Source organism: Enhydra lutris, unplaced genomic scaffold, assembly GCF_002288905.1.
Source record: "Enhydra lutris kenyoni isolate GAN:26980312 unplaced genomic scaffold, ASM228890v2 scaffoldscaffold45, whole genome shotgun sequence".
Classification (NCBI taxonomy): Eukaryota; Metazoa; Chordata; class Mammalia; order Carnivora; family Mustelidae; genus Enhydra; species Enhydra lutris.
The window spans coordinates 14,879,317-14,899,192 of NW_019154129.1; the positions used below are offsets into that span (position 1 = coordinate 14,879,317).

Below are 19,876 nucleotides of genomic sequence, written 5' to 3' on the forward strand. Positions count from 1 at the left end.
GCCCCTCTCGCCACTGGGAACAAAGGTCCTGTCTGTCGGGGACCTCTCAAGGACCATGCCCACGCTGCGGGCACCACCCTTCCAGCATATTCCCCCTGGCCTGATGCCAGCCTTTCCCACTGCCTCCCTCCCCTCCAGGTCTTCCCCGGCCAACGCTGCGCCACCTTCGCACTCTCCCAGTGGCGCCCACAGCCAGGCCTCCCCCAGCTGAGGTGGAGGAGGAACCCGGTCCTGTCCTGCCGGACTGACGGCCTCTCATGACACCAAGGCTCCAATGCACCCCACACAGACACCCCAAAACCAGGCGGAGTGGGGGAGGAGGTGGAATCCAGGGCCGAGCCAGGTGACCGCTGTCCGTGGTGCTGAAGACATCCTGCCCCAGGCCCGCTGGGGGCTGGGGAGGAGGCTGTGGACCGGCCACCTGCTGAGCAGCCCTGAGGTGGGGCGAGTGGGGGGTGCTGCTCCCCCTGACCCAGGCTTCCCGGGGAACCATCACCGATCCACGTTCTTCCTCAGATTGCCAGCTGGCTAAGCAAAGCACACTAACCGAGGCTTTGAAGACGGTACAGGCCTGAGAGCACCCTCTCCCTCCTGTCCCTGGCTGTGGGCACTGTGGGTGGGGACGGCCAGGAAGTGGGGGTGACCGTGGCAGGCACAGTCATCTCTGCACGAAGGCATCATCGGCTGGAAGCGTGAGGCTGCTGGGACTGGGCCTGGAAGCCAGAAGGGGCTCACGGACACTCAACCCACGTTTCAGCGGCTGTCAGCCCCTCACCAGCAGCTGTGCCAACAGGGACCCTGACGCTCTGGGAGGTCCCCCTGGAGGCCTGTAGGGCACAGGACTGTGTGACTGAAGGGTGGTCCTGGACCTCTGAGCCGAATCCTCATTGATGGCCACCCAGCCCTGCTGGCTCAGGGTCCCCAGAACCGTGGAGTGGACCATCTTCTCTCCCCCCGCCCAGCTCGCAGCCTGGCCCGACAGTACCACTATCTACCCCTCACCCTGAGCCTCAGTTTCCCCAGCTGCAGCATGGGAGTGATGGCGGGTATCATCAGACACGGAGGGGAGCGCCCAGCAGGCTCCAGGTCTCCCTCCCTCATCCTGACGATGTCACTTCAGCTCCCTGGCTGGCTGTGGACATGCAGAAAGGGGACATCGTGTTTTCGACAGGGGTGCAGACAGGGAAGCTGGATACCCCTCCTTGAGGGACGCAGACCAGTGGGGGACACAGCTATAAGGCTGCGGGGGGGTGGCCACGATGCAGGCTTCATGGGGACCAGGCCCTGACCACGCAGGCTGGGCTCCCCGAGGGGCAGCCGTGAGCTCACAGGGACAGAGGGAAGAGGAGAAAGCCCCAAGCAGGCCAGCCCCGCCTGCCACCCCCAGAGCAACCTGCTCCACCACCTAAGCTCCGTTAGGCCACGTCCATAACAGCTTGGTGAGTGTCCCTGCGCGCCTGGGAAGGCGGTGGGGCACATGCGGCGGGAAGGAGGGGGCGCAGGGCAGGGTGGCCCACAGCCTCCAGACTCTCAGGCTGGCACCTGTCTCTTCCTCGTGGCCTCGGCCCAGGTCAGGCCAGCAGCCTCCCCCACCTCCCTGTCATCCGCCCTGTACCCACGGCAGCCCCCTGCCGCCAGCATCTACTGACTCAGAGCACAGCCAAGAGGCAGCCCGGGGCCACCCTGATCCGCTGCCCATCAGGAACACCGAGCCCAAACCCCCCACTCCAAGCCCTCGGGCACCAGCCTCTGACCTCGATGGGGCTGGCAGTCTTCCTGCGTGGTGTGGATGAGGGGCCCCGACAGGCAGGGGAGGTGTGGGGATGAGCTTGGCCACTCCACAGGCCCGCACCTGCCCTCAGACACACAGTGACCCCACACTCGGCACCAAGCACTCCCCCCACCCCATGGACCGCTGGTGGGCAAACCCTTCCCTGCGGCTGTGCACATGAGGCCTGCTGCTCCTGCCCCTGGCCCCCCAGCCTTCGATCTCTTGAGCATTCAACCTTGCTTTTGCATTTTGTTCAAGGAGAAAAGCCTGTGTTTGTTCACAGGGAAGAAAGCCCCTTCTGCAGGACAGAACAATCCTGGGTCACTAACAAGATGTCTGCGGTCCCCACTCAGCCAAGTGGACGGCTACAGACAGAACGGCTCTGGGGCGGGAAGGAACACCCCCCATGGGACCCAGCCAGCTGCAGATCAGATCCTGGGGCCCAGCGGGCAGCACCGGAGATCCCCAGACCCGGCCAACCTCACAGAGCACAGCGCGGCCTTCTCCAGCCTGGGCCCCTCCAAGCCCCACATCTGACGCCTGGGACAAGGGCAGTGCAGGGGAGCTGGGGAAGGAACCCAAGGGCGCGTGCGGCCAGGCTGGTGAGCCCAGAAGTGCAGTCGACAACCAGGGAAGCTTAACATCACGTCTCTGTGGTCGGGGGTGGGGGGAGGCTGCAGTGAGGAGCACAGAAACCCACCCTGGTTGGACGGAGGGGGGCACGGCAGCGGTGGGAAGCATGCACAGAGACACTCAACGTGCAGAGGCTCAGCTCCCTAGGACACGTGGGACATACGTGCATGAAGAGGCATGTGGAACGTCTGGGAAAAGCTCCCGTGGTGGGGGGGGCGCTACGGCTCAGCGCAGAGAGCAGGCGAGACGGGACCTGGGCTCTGCCCCGCCTCTGTCCTCTGGGCCTCTGCAGGCCATGTGGGACCGCTACAGTGAGGCATCTCACTGCCCAGGCCCACACTTTGTGGCTGCCAGCGTGGGGGAGGCCTGGGAAGGGCCCCCACCCACCAGGGCAGACACTCGGCCCCTTGCTCACGGTGGCGGGAATCCACGGGCCTTCTGCTCTCCTCCTGGCTGGCAAGCCCACCTCCCAATGTTGCCACAGCAACACGCTGGCGACAACCTCCTCCCTGGCCCAGCATCTGAATAGGAAGCAGCATGTTCTTACCAGAGACGCACACCACTAACGACATGGCTCCTCCCAGACCAGCCTCGGCGCGGACCCGCTCCTCTGCACCGTCGGGGACCCACTAGGCCTCTGTGAGCACAGGGAGCCCCCAAGGGAGGCACACAAGACGGACAGCGGCTGAGCTGGGCAGCCGGGCCCTCTGGGGACGGTGGACTCGGCAGGCAGTTCCCTCTGCCCCGGGGGCCGTGACCAGCCCACTGCCCGAGACCCTCCAATGGTGCACCCCGATGTTCCCGCGTGGCCCAGCAGCGCTCCCCCAGAACACCCAGAGGTAGAAACGGGTCCTCGGACACACATGTGCGCGCGCGCGCGCACACACACACACACACACACACACACACACGTGTGCATACCCAGCAGCAGGGCTTGAGACCACCCCAACGTCCACTAACACACAGCAGCACGTGGTCTATCCACGCGATGCTGCCCGGCCGTGAGGAATGGCGTGTCGACGCTGGTGCGACCATCTGACCCAGAGAACTGGACGCACAGGGAGAAGCCAGGCGCACGAGAACAGGGCTGTAGGACCCCGAGTCTACGAAGCAGGGCAGACAGACGCGGGCAGACCAGGGACCCATGGCTGCCGGGGGCAGGGGGGTTAGAGTTAATGGGACAGGCTCCCTTCGGGGTGATGGAATGTTCTGGAACTAGGGAGGGCGGGAGCCTGCACGGCACTGTGAATGCACTCACCTCCCCAGGACTGCTCACGGAGGACGGGGAGTTTTACAGCCGGCGCAGGTCACCTCGGTGACGAGAACAGTCCGTGTCCATCCTGCTGGAGTCCCAGTCCCATCACTGCGGTCACTCACAGGGCAGAGACACAGGACCTGCACCGGTGTGGGTGGGGCTCCCCTCTCTCTGGACTCTCAGCCCCCCTGCAGGGCACAGCCACCCCCCGACTCAGGGCCACCAAGTCCTCCTCAGGGCCAGTGCTCCTGAGTCCTCCTGGTGGCTCCCCACCATGGGTCCAGCTGCCCACAGGGAGGGCATCTGAGGACACCTCCAACAGCTCCCGGTAGCCGAGGTGCCGGGGTCAGGGGGTCTGGCCACGGGGGAACCTTCAGAGGCATAGTGGCAGCTGCAGGCCGGGGACTAAGCCAGTGTTGCTCAGCCCCCACCCTGGGCCGAGGCCGGTTAACCCCCGTGACCTGCAAACTGGGCCTGGCCCCGCAAGGCACCCCCAGTCCTGGTGGGGCCCAAGGCTTTGGCCATACAACCCTATGCCTCAGGAGGGTCCACGCCTGTGCATCTGCCAACGATGCCCCCAGCCTGAGGGCGCCCAGGCCCCAGCTAGAGCCGCAGGCAGGGGGCCGCTCCCTGGTATCAGCACCCCAATGGGACCCCACTCCCGTGGCAGCCTGGGCTCCTGGGGCTGACTCCATCCCTGGAGCACAGAGGCCCCTTTGGGCAGAAGGTGTGGAGCGGAGACCTTTGTGGATCCTGCCCATTTCCCGGCCGCCTGGGGGTCCCCTGAGGTCTTCAGACTTCTGCCCCAGCCTGGGGGTTCGGGCACAGCCCCCCAGGGCAGATGGACCTTCCCTTGCTACTGGGCAGAGTTACAAACACTCCGGTTTACTTCACTAGGGATGTTACGGAGCGAGGCTCTCCCCGTCGCGCCAGGCCCGCCCAGGCTGGGATGTTCACCTGCGGATGCGGGGCCAGAGGGGGCAGCGGGACAGTCCCCTGCGCACCTGCTCGCACACCGGGTCCCCGCAGAGTGGCGCAGCATTGCTAGAGCCTGGATGCTTCTGCTGCAGAGGCTCCCCTGTACGTGGGACCCACCCTCGGGCCCAGCCGGCTGGTGTCCACACTGCAGGCGGCCACGGTGAGCAAGGACGCCGGCACGGCCTCAACAAGTGGTGGAGGGATCCCACGGCAGCTGCCCAGCTCCGCCAGGGGCCTGCCAAGTGGGCACACAGACGTGTCCGCGGCTGCACCCCTCTGTGGCAGCCTGGTGGCACGCTCACCTTTACCTGCCCCGGCATGCCTAGGCTACTGACCACAGGGACACGTTGACAGCCATGACAACTGCCCAGATGTCGGGGGGATGGGATGCTGGGCTCTGGGGGGAAGCAGGCATCCTCCCCTACAGCTGTGGATAGGACTAGCTATGCCAGACCTGCCACTGTGGGAGCAGGGGGTGTCCTCCAGCAGCTGCGGGAACTGACGGTGCCCACGGGGCTCCTGGAACAGGGCCTCTGTGCCACCAACCCCGATGCCCACACGGGCACTTAGTCCAGTCGCCTGGGGGGCCCTCTGCAAGGAGCAGGAGGCAGCCACTCCTGACCACGATGGAAGGAAGTTTCTCTCCTTCCCAAGTTTGCTGCCGTGATGACAGCTGCTGGAAAGGGGAGGAGGGGACTCTGGGAGGGGGATCCCCCAGCTCACACCCTCCACCAGCCCCACAGCTCAGCCCAGACCCTGGTGTCCGGACCCCTACCCCGGAGGCCACCACCCCAGGGCTTTATCTGGGGGGAAAGGGTGCAGTCCAGAAGGTCCCGTCAGTGTCTGGAAAAAAGGGGAGGACAGGAGTGGGGTCCGGGGGACCAGGGGTCCCCGCCAGGTGCAGCTGCAGGCACACTCTTTGGAAGTCGCAAATGAAGGGCTTCCTCAGCCTCTCCCCGCCACACAACGCTGGCTCTGTGCAAGGAAGGGCCTTGGTCCCCTGTGGCCAGCCCCCACGGCAGCTGCCCAGGCGACATTCATCCCCACCGTGGGACACAGGACTGCTGCCCCCGGGGATGCCGCCTGTCAAGAACTCCCTGGACACGGCTCACCCAGCATCCTAGTGACGGGACCTGCCACGGCCCCCGTGGGATGCAGCGGGACCCCGTCCCCTCCCCACTCTGACACAGGGGCCAGCCTCTGTGCCCAGTCTGTCCCCCACGGCCTTTCCTAAATGGTTCCCTCTGCTCAGAGCCCCAGCCTCCCCCCTGCTTGCCCTCTGGCCAGACTTTGCTGCAGGGAACCCTCCTCCCCAACTCTGTCCCCGTCCCTGTCCCCCCACCCACAGCCTAGGCCTGCGTGACTCATGCTCACTCAGCTCTGGCCAGGGTGGGAGGCGGCAGGGCTGGCCAAACATGGAGCTGTTTGTTCTCGGCCAGCGGCTCAGGGTCAAACGGTGGCGGGGGGGGGGGGGGGGAGCGGCGGGGGGGACGGGGAGTTCAGAGGGGCTGGGCCATTCCTGGGAGAGCACCTCCCTGGGGAAGCTGAGCGGCTACAATCCCACTCCCCATGTGGGGACGCTCCCACTGCCAGAATATTCTTTCTCTGTTCTGAGAGCTGCTCCCGGTATTGGCGACCTGAAGACTTCAGCCACCTCTGACCCTGACCTACAATGAACCCGCTTCCTGGACCCCCGGGCCCCTCCATGTTCCCCAGCAAAGCCCAGGGCCTGGGTATGTTGTTGTCAGTGGCTCGCGGCACAGAGACCCCTCCCGCCCGCGTGATTTCCGAGCCAATCCAGCCACGGCACTGTCCTGGCCCAAGTGGCACCTGCGTCCATCTGCCACAGGAGGGGGGCATGGAGGGCAGGCAGGCCGGGCATGGCCCTGGCCACCCAGACCCTGGCACCAGTGTGAGCCTGGGGCGTGTCTGGGCATGTGTATGCGTACCTCTCATCCCTGTGCACCGTGCACACCCCGTACACATGCACCTGAGCGGGGCTGTGTGTGCACAATGACACACGCACACAGCTTCCAGTGCTCGCCTTAAGAGGAGGGGGGCCCGTGGCTGGGTTTTCTCCTGAAGGAAGAGCCCCCCACCCCCCGAACAACATGAAACGCTCCCTGACACAGACATCAAGGAGCCTGAGCACATGCCCACAGCTCCCTCTAATTGCACACAATTTTAAAGACCATGCTAATTAGGAAGAGTGCTAATGTCTCTACTTAGCTCTTAATAAAGAGCTTGATTTGGAATTTTTTTCCAAGGCATAATTGAGTGGAAAAGCACCCCATCCCCACCTCCCATCACTGTACCTGCAGGGCGCCTGCCTGTGCTGGCCATGGACCCTCACGGGGACCCTGTCAGCCACTTGGTGGCAGCGTGCCCAAGCTCCTTGAGGGCCCACAAGCCCCCTCCCCCAGAGATTTTCTTGTCTGAAAATGGAGCTGTTTCATTCCCACTGCTCCAGCTTTTCTGATGGATCCCCAGGTCACAGCCCTGGCCCAGTTCCTGCTGGGGCAGCTGAGGGCCTGCCGGGCTCCCAGGACCTGGCCACCACTTCAGGCTGGCTTTGTCCTGAATGCAGAAGACTGGAAGGGCCGGCCTTGCCAGGTGAAGTTTTCCCCCAGACCCTGGAAGAGAAAGGCATGGGCAGGGGCACAGAGCCAGGAGGGCCCCCGGGGAAGAGGACAGACCGCCCGTGGGGACAGGCCTTCGGGGCCTGCTCTGGGCAGGAATTCTCTGGGCCAGGAATAGCAGCAGTCGGCCCACTGCACAACTGCGCGAGGCCGGAATTAGCGACCCCGGGGGACTGGACGGCCCCTCCTTGGGAACCCAGCCTGGAGGACGCCGTCGGCCCCACCCCCCACCAGCAGGCCTCCAAGACCACGGCCCCAGGGTCCGAGGGAAGCTGGAGGAGCTCCTGCTGTCAGAGAACCAGGCCCCGAGGGCTGGAGCCAGGGAGGCCTAGTCCCCTCACAGTCTTGCCCACGCCAGCACACACGGCGACTGTGGCGGGAACACGCACCACGTGCAGACGCGCCACTCTGTATACGTGGGAGCCTGGCTCACCCCACAGGTAGGCAAAGGGGCCCTGCAGCAGGGCTGTTCCCACACCTGCCCCCAACACCAGCCGCCCCCCCACCACCCCGGGAAATCCCAGCCTCCCAAGCGTCGCCTGGCACCTAGGTACTGAGGGGACAGGCCTTCTGGCCATGCCTGTCCACCTGCTCTCACATGGCCCACCAGGGCACCGCAGCGCAAGCCTCCCGCTGGGAGGGGGGCCCCCAAACCTCCCAGCTAAGGTTGGGGACGCCAGAGTCCAAGCCCCACCCACCCACACGACACACGCCCACAGGGCTCCTTCCTAAACTTTCTGGTGGGTAAGAATCCCCAGGGTGCTGGGAAGAAATGCAGCCCCTGCCCCGGGCACAGGAGGGCCACCTGGAGGCCTCGAGGGCAGGGTGCTCGGACCACTCTGGCTGGTCAAAGTAGCCTGCCAACCTCGGGGGCCACGCGCCCTCCACAGTCGGCTGCCTGCTCCGAGATTCACCCACCACCACCCGGCACTGCCGTCCCACCAGGCCCCTGAGGCAAAAGCCACCCCACCGGATGGGGCCTGCCCTCCTGCAGGCTGAGAGCTGCTGGGCGGGGTCCCGGCCCGAGGAGGACGCTTCAACAGAACCCAAGGCTGGGTGGGTGGAGGCCTCACCGCCGGCAGAGGGAGCAGCATCTAGAAACTTCCAGATAAGTACCGGGCACCAGGGGCCCCCCAGAGCAGCTCCAGCCCTCACTGGCTCCCAAGGGATCAATGCCCAACAGACACCAGGCACAGGGGCTGTGGTCCTGCGGGCCCCACCAGCACTGTGTCCCCCGCACTGTGGGAATCCGCCCCAAGCAGGACGGAGGCTCAGGCTGACCGCAGGAGCCACAACTAGAGCGGGACGCCCTGCCCCCACCCTGAGCAGAGATGCAGCTAGGCTGCCTTCCACTCTGAAAAGTGACAGCCAGGGACAGTCGGGGTGGGGGCGCTGGTGGTAGATGGGAACACGGGGCTTTCAGATGCCTGCGCTGGGACTGGGGCTGGAGGAGGCGGCAGCAGAGGCCAGGGAGCCCCTCACTGAGAGCCGCAGGTGTCCCGCACAGACCCCCAAACACCCCAGCTCTGCTCTTCCTCCCTGCGAGGGTGCTGGCCGTCCACACCCACACGCAGTCCAGACCCGCCTGTGAGGCAGCTGGATCCCCTGGAAAGGCTCCGGAGCCCACGGGTTCCGACGGCCCCCATTTTACACACGGACACCAGAAGGCCCAGGAGAAGCAAGCTCCTGCTCCTGCGGCAAGTTCAAGGCCCGCTGGGCACCTCTCCCGGCCCTTGGAGAGCACACTGCCCCCGAGCAGACCCCCACCCATGCTGCTGAGACCAGCCCCTCGAGAAGGCCTGGGCAGCCCCCCCACACCCCACAGGGAGCTGCCTTCCCCGGCCGGGCCCAGCCCGATGGGGGACCCCAGAGGCCCTCTGGCCCCGCCCCCAGGTTATTAATAGCGGTGACATTTGAAAAGGACCGCCCAGAACCTCCGTCGGTGGGTTTCAACTTGAAAGCAGCAGGACTGAACTCAGCACCCAGTGCTGCTGTCCACGGTGCCTCCAGGGCCCCCGGGGCCCCCGCCGAGCCCGGCCCGACCCCTGGCCCTGACATTTACACAGGGCCGCCCCTGCCAGCATCCTTGGAGCGCCTGCCCACAGCTCAGGGCTGACGCCGTCCCTCTGACCGCGGCAGAGATCGGACCGTGGCTCCGGGTCCCCCGCGTGCACCTACAGTATGAGAGGCCCCTCCCGGCCCGAGCAGAGGCGGGGACAGGACTCGCTCCTGTGAGGAATCCTGGGGTCCAGGCACAGAGTCCGCAGTGCCAGGCCTAAGGGGATTCCGGCCCCCTGCACCCGGACCACAGGCCCCTTCCCTGCCTCAGCCACCAGCAATGGGGCGCTCCCTCCCAGCCCTGACCCCCAGCCCCCGCTGCCACGGGCTGAACTGTGATTCCCCAGATTCCCCCACAGGAGCCCTAACCCCCAGGACCTCAGAACATGCCTGCGTTTGGAAACGGGTCTTGAAGTGATTTAGGTAAACTGAGGTCAGTAGGGTGGGCCCCGTCCCCTCCGACTGGCGTCCTCACAAGAGCTGAGGGGATGCCCAGGAGGACCCGGCCATGCCCGGACCTCGGCCTCGCCAGCCTCCAGCCCTGGCAGGAACACACGCACTCCGTGGTGTCTGTCACAGAAGCTGTGAGCAAAGACAGGGGCCGGTGCACCCCTGGGGGCAGGTGTGGCCCTGATGCCCCGTCCCCACTGAGCTCCAGAAATTGGTGGTGGCCTGCTGCCCAGATGGACGGTGGGCACACTTCAGTCCCCAAGCTTTCTGTGAACACCTCCCAGACACAGGCTCGGCCCGGTCTGACCCGAGGGGGTGCCGCTCCAGCAGCAGCCCGGTCCTGCCGGTCGGGCGTGGTAGGAAGAGCTCCTCCCTCCCCCACACTGGGGCCATGGACCCAGTGGTCTGGCTCTGGGCTCTGCCCAGGGGCAGGCTCCCCATGCTGCCTGACAGCAGGGTGGCTGGCCACCAACCCTGTGGGGACAGGCACCCCCCAGAACCCAGTGGTCTGGACCGGGCACCACCCCCTAAACGGCCGCCAGGATGTCCCTGAGGCAACGGCAGCCCCAGGCCACGGGCAGACAGAGGACCCTGAGGCAGAGCCCAGGCTGTCAGGGTGGAGAGGGAGGGAGGAGCTGGTGGGAGATGGGGGCCCAGCGGCTGCTGACACAGGTGTGGGTACCTGCTCAGACAGGCCGGGGTTCATCCCAATGCGCCGGCCACCTGCAGTGCACCGTGTGCCTTCTGTCTGGGAGCGCTCTATGCTTGTTTCAGAAGCCACAGAGAGCGCCTCGACCTCCCTCACTGAGCACCTACAGTGCGTCGGGCCTGCTCCAGGTCCCTGGACGGAGTAAGCACGAGAGGGCCCGCCTTCAGGGAGCCAGCCAGAGGACGGTAAGGAGCAGGTGAGGTGTCCGGCAAGGATGTTAGTGCGGCGAGAATCGCTCAAGGCCTAAGTGAGGGGATGGAGGAGCCTCTGGCCTGGGCGAAGGCCGGGCAGCGGGAGCAGGGGGCACAGCAGCAGGGACAGGACGACCTCCGGGGGGGCAGAGCCAGGGCCAGTGATGGGGCTGTGCCCTGAGTTCACGAGACAAGCCCACTCCTCACCCCTGCGCAACACTGGACAGGACAGGGTCCTTGGGACCACCTGCCCCACACCTGGGGCCTCCTGGGGGTGAGGGATACTCCTGGGCCTCTCAGAGCACACCCTGTTCAACCCTCAAGGCAGAACGGAGCCTCAGGAAAACCCTGCGCACTGCAGGCTTCGCTTAGTAGGTGCACCTGTGTGCACAGTAGGCCCTCAGGTCACATGCGGCTTGGGCTCAGGCCTCTGTGCACACCAAGATAGCAGTGGATCATACACACAGTAGGGCCTCAGCCCAGCCGGGGCTGCAGATACAGGCTTCTGCACACAGTAGGGCCTCACCTTCCAGGAATCATGCCCCTAGGAAAGCCTCCTTGGAAGGGTGCACCCGCACCTCTGGTGCCCTGGGCCCCAGCCCAGCCCACCGGCCCACCAGCCCCAACCGCAGGGGGGCCCTGGGGAGTCTCGCAGCCATGTGACGTGCCGGTCGGCCTGGCCTGGCTCCCCTCCAGCCGCCCAAGTCCGAGCTGATCCCCTAATAACTCGATCCATTATGTTGGAGTAGACTTCCTGGAAACCGGCAGGAAAGGGGAAGCTTCTGTGAATCATCTGAGCCATTTTTTTTAAACCAACAATGGGGCGCCTCTCCCCTCCCTAGGGCAACGGGCTGCCCATGCTTGCTGTTGTCCCCCCCCCTGCTGGTCAGGCGGCACCGCGTGCCCCGAGGGGTGGGGGTCACGAGCACCGCTGGACCCCAGGGGCCTGGGCAGAGCAGCAACCCCATCCAGAGCTCACGGCCCCATCCTTCCCACCTCCGGTTTGGCCGAGGCATGGCTTCTCCCCCGTCCCGCTGCCCCGAGGTCAGCCTGGCTGGGGGTCGGGCTGCCCACCAGCGGAGAGATCTGCGAGCGTCTGTGAGCAAAATTCCATCCAGCTGCCCACGAGTGCTATTCCCCTGTCCTGGGGTCCAGTCCCCAAAAAGAAATGGGGTCAAAAGGAAGGAGGGGATTGTGGAGCCCAGAGTGACCCACACAGACCCACGGCTCCCAGTGCCCGGTCCAGGGCGGGCAGTCAGGCCCCTGGGAACTCTGTGTGTGTGTTCTCAGGGACCGCGGATCCCCTTCCCTCAGACAACGGGGAGCCACATCCACCCCACAAGATGCCACGTGGGAAGGCGAGGCAGACAGGGAGCCTCCCCACAGATTCCTGACCTGACCTCACAGCAGCAGGAAGGGGCCCGGTCCGTATGCAGGAGCGGGCCGGTGGGACTCGCCGAACCGTGAATGGGCCCCTCCTCACTCAGCCTCCGTGTTGCCACAGAAGAAAGGCGGACACGGAGCGGGTTCATTACCACCCGAGGATGGCCAGGCCCGCTGTCCTCCAGTTCTAGTGAGGCGAACGGCAAGACGCGCTCCCGGGGCCGTCCGTCCGCTGTCCCCCGCGGCCTGGGCACTCCCGGTGCAAAGGACGCCGCACATGGGGCTCGCAGGCCACCAACAAGCACGCTGCAGCACCCCAGACCAAGTCACCCTGAGCCAGAGGCTCCCGTGCCCTGAAGGACATCCCCCATTGCCCAGGGACGCCCCGATGGTACGCAGTCCCCGCACCCAGAGTCCCGACTGGTCTCTGGAACCACCAGGCCACAATTCGCCGCCAACACCCACCAGGACACAGGCACCTCTGGGCCCTTCCAGCCACACCGAGGGGTCCCCACGCCCCCAACGCGGTGCAAGACTTGCCCTCCCGCATCTGCCCAGGCTCCATGGGGCTGGGGCTGCGGATGGCCGGGGGGAGCGCCCGCTGCAGGCAGAGGACGGCACATCTCCTGGCTGTCGGAAGCCGGCGCTTTCATGACAAATCCCGCAATTAGGGAATCCCCGGGCTCAGAGGAGCACGGGCATGTGGTTGCCTGCTGTGCCCACATCTTGGGGTTCCCTCTGCCCATCGTGGGGTGTGCTGCCCGGGGGGAGGGGGGCCCGGCCCTCTTAGTGGTGGGGTCTGGGGGGGAGCAGGCGGAACCCGGGGACACAGAGCTCCAGGGGGAATGTGAGGGCTGTTCCCGTCAGACACAGAAGGCACGTTCCGGAGGAGCCTTCGACACCCCCAGCTCTCCTGCACGTATCCGGAAGCTTCTGTGAAGGGGAGGCTCCGGAGGATGTGGGTCTACAACATGGCTCCATGGGTGGGCGGAGGCTCGGGCAGGCTGGACGGAGGCTCGGGCAGGCTGGACCTCGGGACGGCGGCCATGGGGTCGGGGGAACCTCAGGCAGCCCGAGGCTGGCCCCACACAGCCTGGCCGGATTTCCCAGGGACAGGGTGTCACCAAGGCCCCACCCCGGTTCTGGCCTGGCCTTCGTACCCCCCTGTTGCCCCCCTGGAATGCCCCACACAGCTGCAGGCCCCCAACTTCCAGAGGCGCCACCCCCAAGAAGTGGGGCTGCCCAGTAGGGTAACGTGCGGACCCCACAGCACACTGTTGGAGAATGGGGGGTCGTGCGCCAGTGCGGGTGGGGCGGGCACACAGTGACGCAGGCTTGGGGTGGGACCAGAACAGGGCAGTCAGGGCTGGATCAGGGTGATGAGGGTGGGGAGCGCCAGTGCAGGGGTGGAGGGGCAGAGTAGGTTTGGGGATGTCCCCTAGCTGGCCCAGCCTGGGGGCCCCAGGGCGTGGTCTCCAAGAGCCGCAGGACCCTGGGCCAGTCTCCCCTGCCCCAAGACGCAGCTTCCCAGCCCAGAGGGACCACACGTGTACTGTGAGGGAGCCCCGAGCCCCGAGCCCTCCGGTTGGGAGCTAGGACGGGGATGTCTCGAAGGCAAGGAGTGGAGGGGCAGGCCCACACAGGGAGCAGGGATCGAGGTGTTCACCCCACCCCCGCTGAGCACCCCTGCAGAGCAGGTGCTGGGAGGGGGCGCCAGAAAGGTTACCAGGAAGCCAGCCGGCCACAGGCAGAGACACATGGATTTCCTAAAGTCGGAGAGACGACATTGATCCCAGGGCAACCTCCGGTGACTCGGGGGAGCTCGGCTCGGGGGAGTGGCTGAGATGCTTTCAACCACCTGGTCCCTACCCCTCCCTCCCCAAATCCCTCTTTTACGGTAAAACTCCCAGCTGACCAGAGTGACCAGAGGCCGCGGAACAGTCCAGCCCGGCTGCCAGATTTCTCAGAACTCCCTGGTCCCACGAGCCCGCCCCCCACCCCCACCCTGCTCCTTGACTGCTGGCCACAGCCACGGGACCTGAAAAGGCTGGAGAGTGTGCAGAGGGGTCTCCCCTCTTGGGGAGCAGGTGGCGTGGGGCTGACCATGGAGACCCATGGGGGCAGGGGGCCGGATCTCGAGGCGAGGTCCCCCCTCCCGTGCCCACCAGGCAGCTGGAGCGTGCTGAAGGCGGGAGGCGCCCTGGGGGGGGGGGCACCGTCTCTTCCCGGGCCCAGCCTCCAGAACTCTGCAGATAAACAGTCTAAATTAGGAATTAAAACATCCCTTGTTCCCACCAGCCAGCAGGCCGTATTTCAGACGTGCAGGAAACACGCCTGCTGCCTCGAGCCCCAGACTTCCCAGCCAGACTCTGCAAGATCTCCCAGCAGAGGAGAAGGGGCGTGGATGGGGTCCCGGGCCCCCGCTAACACCGTGCTCCAGCTGCCCTGCCTAGACCTGCCGCCGGCCCCTGAGAAGACCGGAGCGGGTACGGAGCCTTACCATGGGGCTCCTCCCGCTGTCCCAAGGGCTTCTGGGGCCACGCGGCAGGCGTGGGGAGCCCTGTGACCATCCGTGAAGGGGATGTCGGGAGGAAGGACCCTCCCGATGGCCCCCTCCCTGCCCAGAGGAAGGCCTGGTGGGCACAGGGCAAAGATTCCCACCCTCGGGCACCGGCTGGGACTCAGTGGGGGGCAGACTGTGGGGACCCTTCCTCCCTGAGCTCTAATCCAAGACTCCCCCGACCGAGGCTTCCTGCCCACCCCGCTCCCAGTGGGGCCTGGCAGGGCTCATGCCTGGAACAGGGCGCAGCTCTGGGACAGAGGGTGCTCTGGGGTGGGCTTCCGGGCATCAGTCAACAGAACGGAGGGGCTCACCCCGGAATTCCAGACGCCTGGCCTCGTGTGTGGGGCTGTCTGCTGTGCCAGAAGTCAGCGGGTGGCCCCGGAGTCAGGGGAGGACCACTGGGGCTAGTCCAGGGGACGCCACCTTCCCTGGGGGGGGGGGGTCCTCAGAGAAGACTTGGAGCCAAGGCCGAGGTGGGAGAAGGCGGCATGTCAGGAATGGGGAGAACAAAGGCAGGGAGGGAGGCTGCACCAGAGGCCGGGTCCCTCTCAGAGCCCCTGCCCAGCACAGCCACGGCCTGACCGCCACCAGGGCAGGGGTGTGTCCACTCCAAACTCTCCCCCAGCACCCCATGCAGGGGACTGGCCAGCATGGGGCCCCTGCCCCTGCCCCCCTCAGGCTGTCCCCCCCACACACCCCTATCAATCCCAGCCACGATGAGCACTGCGACAGTGAGAGGGATGCTGTCTGACCCACAGAATCCTGATGGCGGGAGGGGACACCGGGCTCTGGCTCCAAACACCACCCAGCTGCCTCAGGCCAGGAGGGTCACCAAGCCCCAGGAGACACCCATTCACACGGTCCCTCTCCACATGTCCGCTTAGACACCCTGGCCGCAGAGGAGTCACGGCTGCCCGGCCCTTCCGCCTGCGATCAACGTCTCCGTGAGCAAGTTGAGGCTGACCTTCCTCCAGGAAGGAGACCAGGCAGTGCTGAGAAGCCGGACGGGGCCAGGGTGGCTGCTGACCAGCCATGTAGACATCGCGCTCGGCAAGAGCAGTGAGTGGCACAGAGCACATGGCCAGGAGGGGCCCCTGGGTGACACGTGCAGGGTGGCCACGGGCCCCACGGGGGCGCCCACCCTCTGATGTAACAGTTGCCCTCAGCCCGTGGTGTCAGCCTAGGGAGGGGACACCCCGAGGCTCAGACACATCACAGTTGGGGACAGGGTCCACGAGACTTCAGGCCTCTGCGTCCCACCAGCACGGCCCCTCCGCCCACCAGCTGCTCATCCAAGGACCAAACCCCACTCCCCCAGCCACGACTCTGCAGCCCATTACTGCCCCTAAGACAAGACCCCAGTCTCCTCTCCTCTCAGAAGAGATGTCCCATGACTCCTGGTCGGGCCAGCCTAAGAAAGGTCGAGGCTGGGCCTGGCAGGACCTGGAGACCCAGACGCGGCCAAGGGCCCAGGAGCTCCAACAGCAACGTGGGGAGCGGAGACCTCGGCCTGGGATCACTGCCCAGCAGCCCACCTCCCTCCCTTTTCTGGCCCCCACTCCCCAGCACTGCAACCCCAACGTCAGATCACTCTGCCATCTAGAATTACCTAGAACCTTCCGCACATCCTCCCTGCTGTCCTGAGCACCCCTGAGCCATCAGCCCCGGGCCCCAGGCAGAAGCAGCGCCGGAGGCAGGCGGGGAGCTCTCCGGGACCTGAGACTCCCGCCTGGGCTTACCTCCACATGCTGCCTGGGGCACGGGGGCACCAGGGGATACAGGCAGACTCCTCCCTCTACCAAGGTCAGCAGGGCCCTGTGAGGGTGCTGTCGACGGAAGGAAGCCCTGGGCTGGGCCACAAAAGGCGGTCGGTTTACTACCAAGGGTGTGAGACCAACTGTTGCCCCAGGGAGCCCCACGTCGGGCCTGCTGCCCAGACGCTCACTGGCCACGGGCTGTTCCTGGGGGGCCCCAGGGCGGGCTGCAGACACTGGACGGAGGAGGTGTGGCTGGAGGAGCCCACGTGGGCCAGGAACCCTGCTTGGTGCTCTGGGAGGCTCGGGGAGACCAGGGAGCCCCAGAGCTGATCCAGGACCACGGGAGCGCTGGGGAGCGGCCTTCCCCAGACCCTCCCAAGCCGGAACCCTCAGAGAAAGACTATGCTTAGAGAGGAATGTTTCGACTGGACAACAAGACGTTTGGGTAAAATGGGCCTAAGCGTCCCTGACGCCCTTGTAGCCACGAGGAGAAGACACAGACGCGCACTTGGAGCGAGCACTTGAGGACACAGGGAGCAGCCAACCCCGTCCAGGTCTGGGTCTCTGATGCCCCCCGCCCAGCACTGGGAGACGACACGCCCTGCGCTATGCTGTGGGCTGGGGTCCTCTGTCACACGGCCCAAGCCCACGCACACGGAGACAAGGCAGCACCACAGCAAGGATTCAGGAGAGGGTGCCCCCAGCGGCTCCCTGAGCTGCCCTCAGAGCTCACCCGCAGCGGGGGAGGGGCTCGCAGGGGAGTCAGGGCCCACGAAACACACCGGGTGCTGCCCTGACGGAGGCCCCCCTTCCTACCAGAGCTGTGTGGAGACAGCCTCCTCCAGGAAGCCCTCCCTATACCGTCACATCTCCTATGGGGACAACCGCACAGAGCCACACGCCTTCCCACCTCGCACCCACTCAGGCAGCCGGAGGGTGTCCCAGAGCAACTGCCGAAGGAGCCCACACCCTCAAGTCAGGAGCCTCCCACCGGGCTGGCCATGTCCGAGAGCCGGGCCCGGGCAGGGGGCCAGCCTCCCCACAGCAGGGTCCATCTGCCCCAGATGCCTAAGCTCCAGCCTCAGCACAGACACTTGCGGGCGGGAAGCAAGTGGGGGCCCAGGCCACGCACCACCGTCGCCCCCCCACGCGAAGGCCCCAGCGTTGGAGCTGGCTGAGCCGACACCGTGGTCGGTCGGTGTGGCACTGTGCCCACGCCTCCTGGTTGTCAGTGTGGGCTGGGAGTTGCCGGAAAGCACCTGGCCTTGAAGGGGTCTCACCTCTCAGGGTACAGGTGTCCGTGCTCCTTCTAGAATGTTCTCCCATCACCACACCTAGGCCAGACGGAGGCCTGGGTGCTGGCCCCGGGGCCCCAGCCAGCTCTGATGGCCCTGAGTGGCACACTGCTCCCCCCCTCGGCATTTACCGACCCCCGCTCTGGGCCAGCCCTCCCTGCGCAGCGCCCGGCAGCAAACGGACCCTCCACAGCCTCTCTTTCCGGCAAACACCCAGGACGGGGGCCTCTGTTTCCCGTGGCTGCGGGACTGCACGCGTGGCCCGCGGAGGGAGGGGGGATGGCCGGCTGCTGGCGGAGATGGGTGTCTGGGGAGGCTGGGGGCCGAGGGGGCTCCATTCTGGGAGCAGCCCTGCACTTGCTAAATTGCTTTATGTAAGTGAGGCCAGGCCAGGAAACCAGGAGCCCGGCTGGGATTAGTGACAGGCGTTGCCACGGCAACCTGATTAGTGGGAAACATGTCGTCTTTGGGAGTGCTGCACGGCAAAGGTAAAAGGAACCCCAGAGATTCATTAGCAACAGGTTCCCATGGCAACCGCTCCAAGCTCATTAATAATTTTTTTCTTATTCCAAGTGTGGGTGTTGAAGTTCTCCAGAGGACTGATGAAGGAACGGATGCCGGACAGACAGACACGCACACGCGTTACTCCCACCTGCCGCCAACCCCACCCCCACCCCCGAGATCCGAACAGCACATGCCTCGCCCCGCCTGGCTGGCCCTGGGGTTCCCACGGCCCCGACCTGCCTGGATGGCCCCCCACAGGGCAGCCTGATCAGAAGGGCCGCTCTGACCTGGGGGGCGGCCAAGACCACCTCCGCGGGGACACCCCAAAGTGTGTGCAGGAAGGGAGGCGGGGAGGGGCCTGCTCACGCTGCATCAGGCTGGGCGTCGTGCCCGCTGCTCGCCGGCTGCCTCCTCCGGGACGACCGCCAGCGCCCCCCCAGAGCTCCGCAGAGACCCCACGTGCGGTGGGGCTGGGGCTCAACAAACAGACACCGCCTTGGAAAACGCGTCAGCAGGTCCTAGCACAGCTCCACACAGCAAGTCCGCTCTCGGGCGTGCACCCACCAGCACCGACATCAGGGCCAAACGGCGACCACACGGCCGGTCTGCTCCGGGCGCCGCACAGACCGGAAGAGCCCAAGAGCTGACGTTCCCGCGGACGAACACGCACGGTCCGTCCACACAGCGGGATGGGGCTCAGCCACCAAGGGAACGGAGCCCTGACAGACGCTACGGCGTGGCCCCAGCTGGAGAACGCGACGTCCAGAGGCCACAGGCAAAGAGCCACGTGGCGTGGGATCCCATTTCTAAGAAACACCCAGAAGAGGCAGATCCAGGGACGCGACGAGATCAGGGGTGCCAGGGGCTGGGCTAGGGGCTGGGGTCTCTCTGGGGGGACGAGAACGCTCCAGAGTTGACAGCGAGGGCCGCACAGCTCTGCAGGTTATAAAAACCAGGCAATCGTGTGCTCTCTGCGCGCGTCGTGCGAGGACCCCTCTGTGACAGCACGAGCCGGCGGGTGCTCGGAGTTCCGGAGGCTGCGCAGGGACCTGCACTGGGCCACACTTCCCCGTCGGGACGCAGGACTCCGGTGTTGCATGCCCCCGGGGCTGACACCAAGGCAGGGGCTCCCCACAGTGAACAGGGCGACTGCTCGCCTCCACCCCCTGCCCCACGGTCGGCGGGAACCGGCGACCAACCCGCAGGGTGTGCACACCTGCTGCAGGAGGGAACGTGACTCAGAGCCTGGCCACAGCCTTCTGGGACGGCAGGGGCCCCCCCGCTCCATCCTGGCCAAGCGGGGTGGTTGGGCGCCCTGAGAAAACGTAACAACGCAAGCACTCCCTGATGCTGAGCGGTGGTTACTGGGTCTGAGGCAGCGGACGGGAAGCTTCTCCCGGTGCTCCCTGTCCGGGAGTTGGCTCCAGAGCGGAGGGACGCAGAGACCCACGGTCAGTGGGTGCACGGGCCGTCCCGCACCGCACCCGCCTGCTGCCAGTCACGCCCCAGCACGGCCCCTGACCCGATCCGGAGTCGCACACCCAGCGGTCTGCTTGGTCACACTGGATCCGGCCCCAGCGGGAGAGAAGGGAAGGTCGCGGGGTGGGAGGCCAGCAAATCTCTGGACATCGTACACCAGGACAGGGCGTGTGCAGGGACAGGGCGTGTGCAGGGACGGAGGCCCCAACAC

At 66.0% G+C, this 19,876-nt stretch overlaps 1 protein-coding gene across 1 annotated transcript in view; it reads right to left on the reverse strand.

Annotated features, from left to right (window-relative positions):
* Positions 1 to 19,876, reverse strand: part of LOC111156013 (calcium voltage-gated channel subunit alpha1 H) — a 55,056-nt gene that overhangs the window by 24,585 nt on the left and 10,595 nt on the right. The window contains exon 2 of the mRNA XM_022516542.1: positions 12,691 to 12,697. Within this exon, the coding sequence (XP_022372250.1) occupies positions 12,691 to 12,697 (7 nt within the window). The remainder of the gene's footprint in view (positions 1 to 12,690; positions 12,698 to 19,876) is intronic.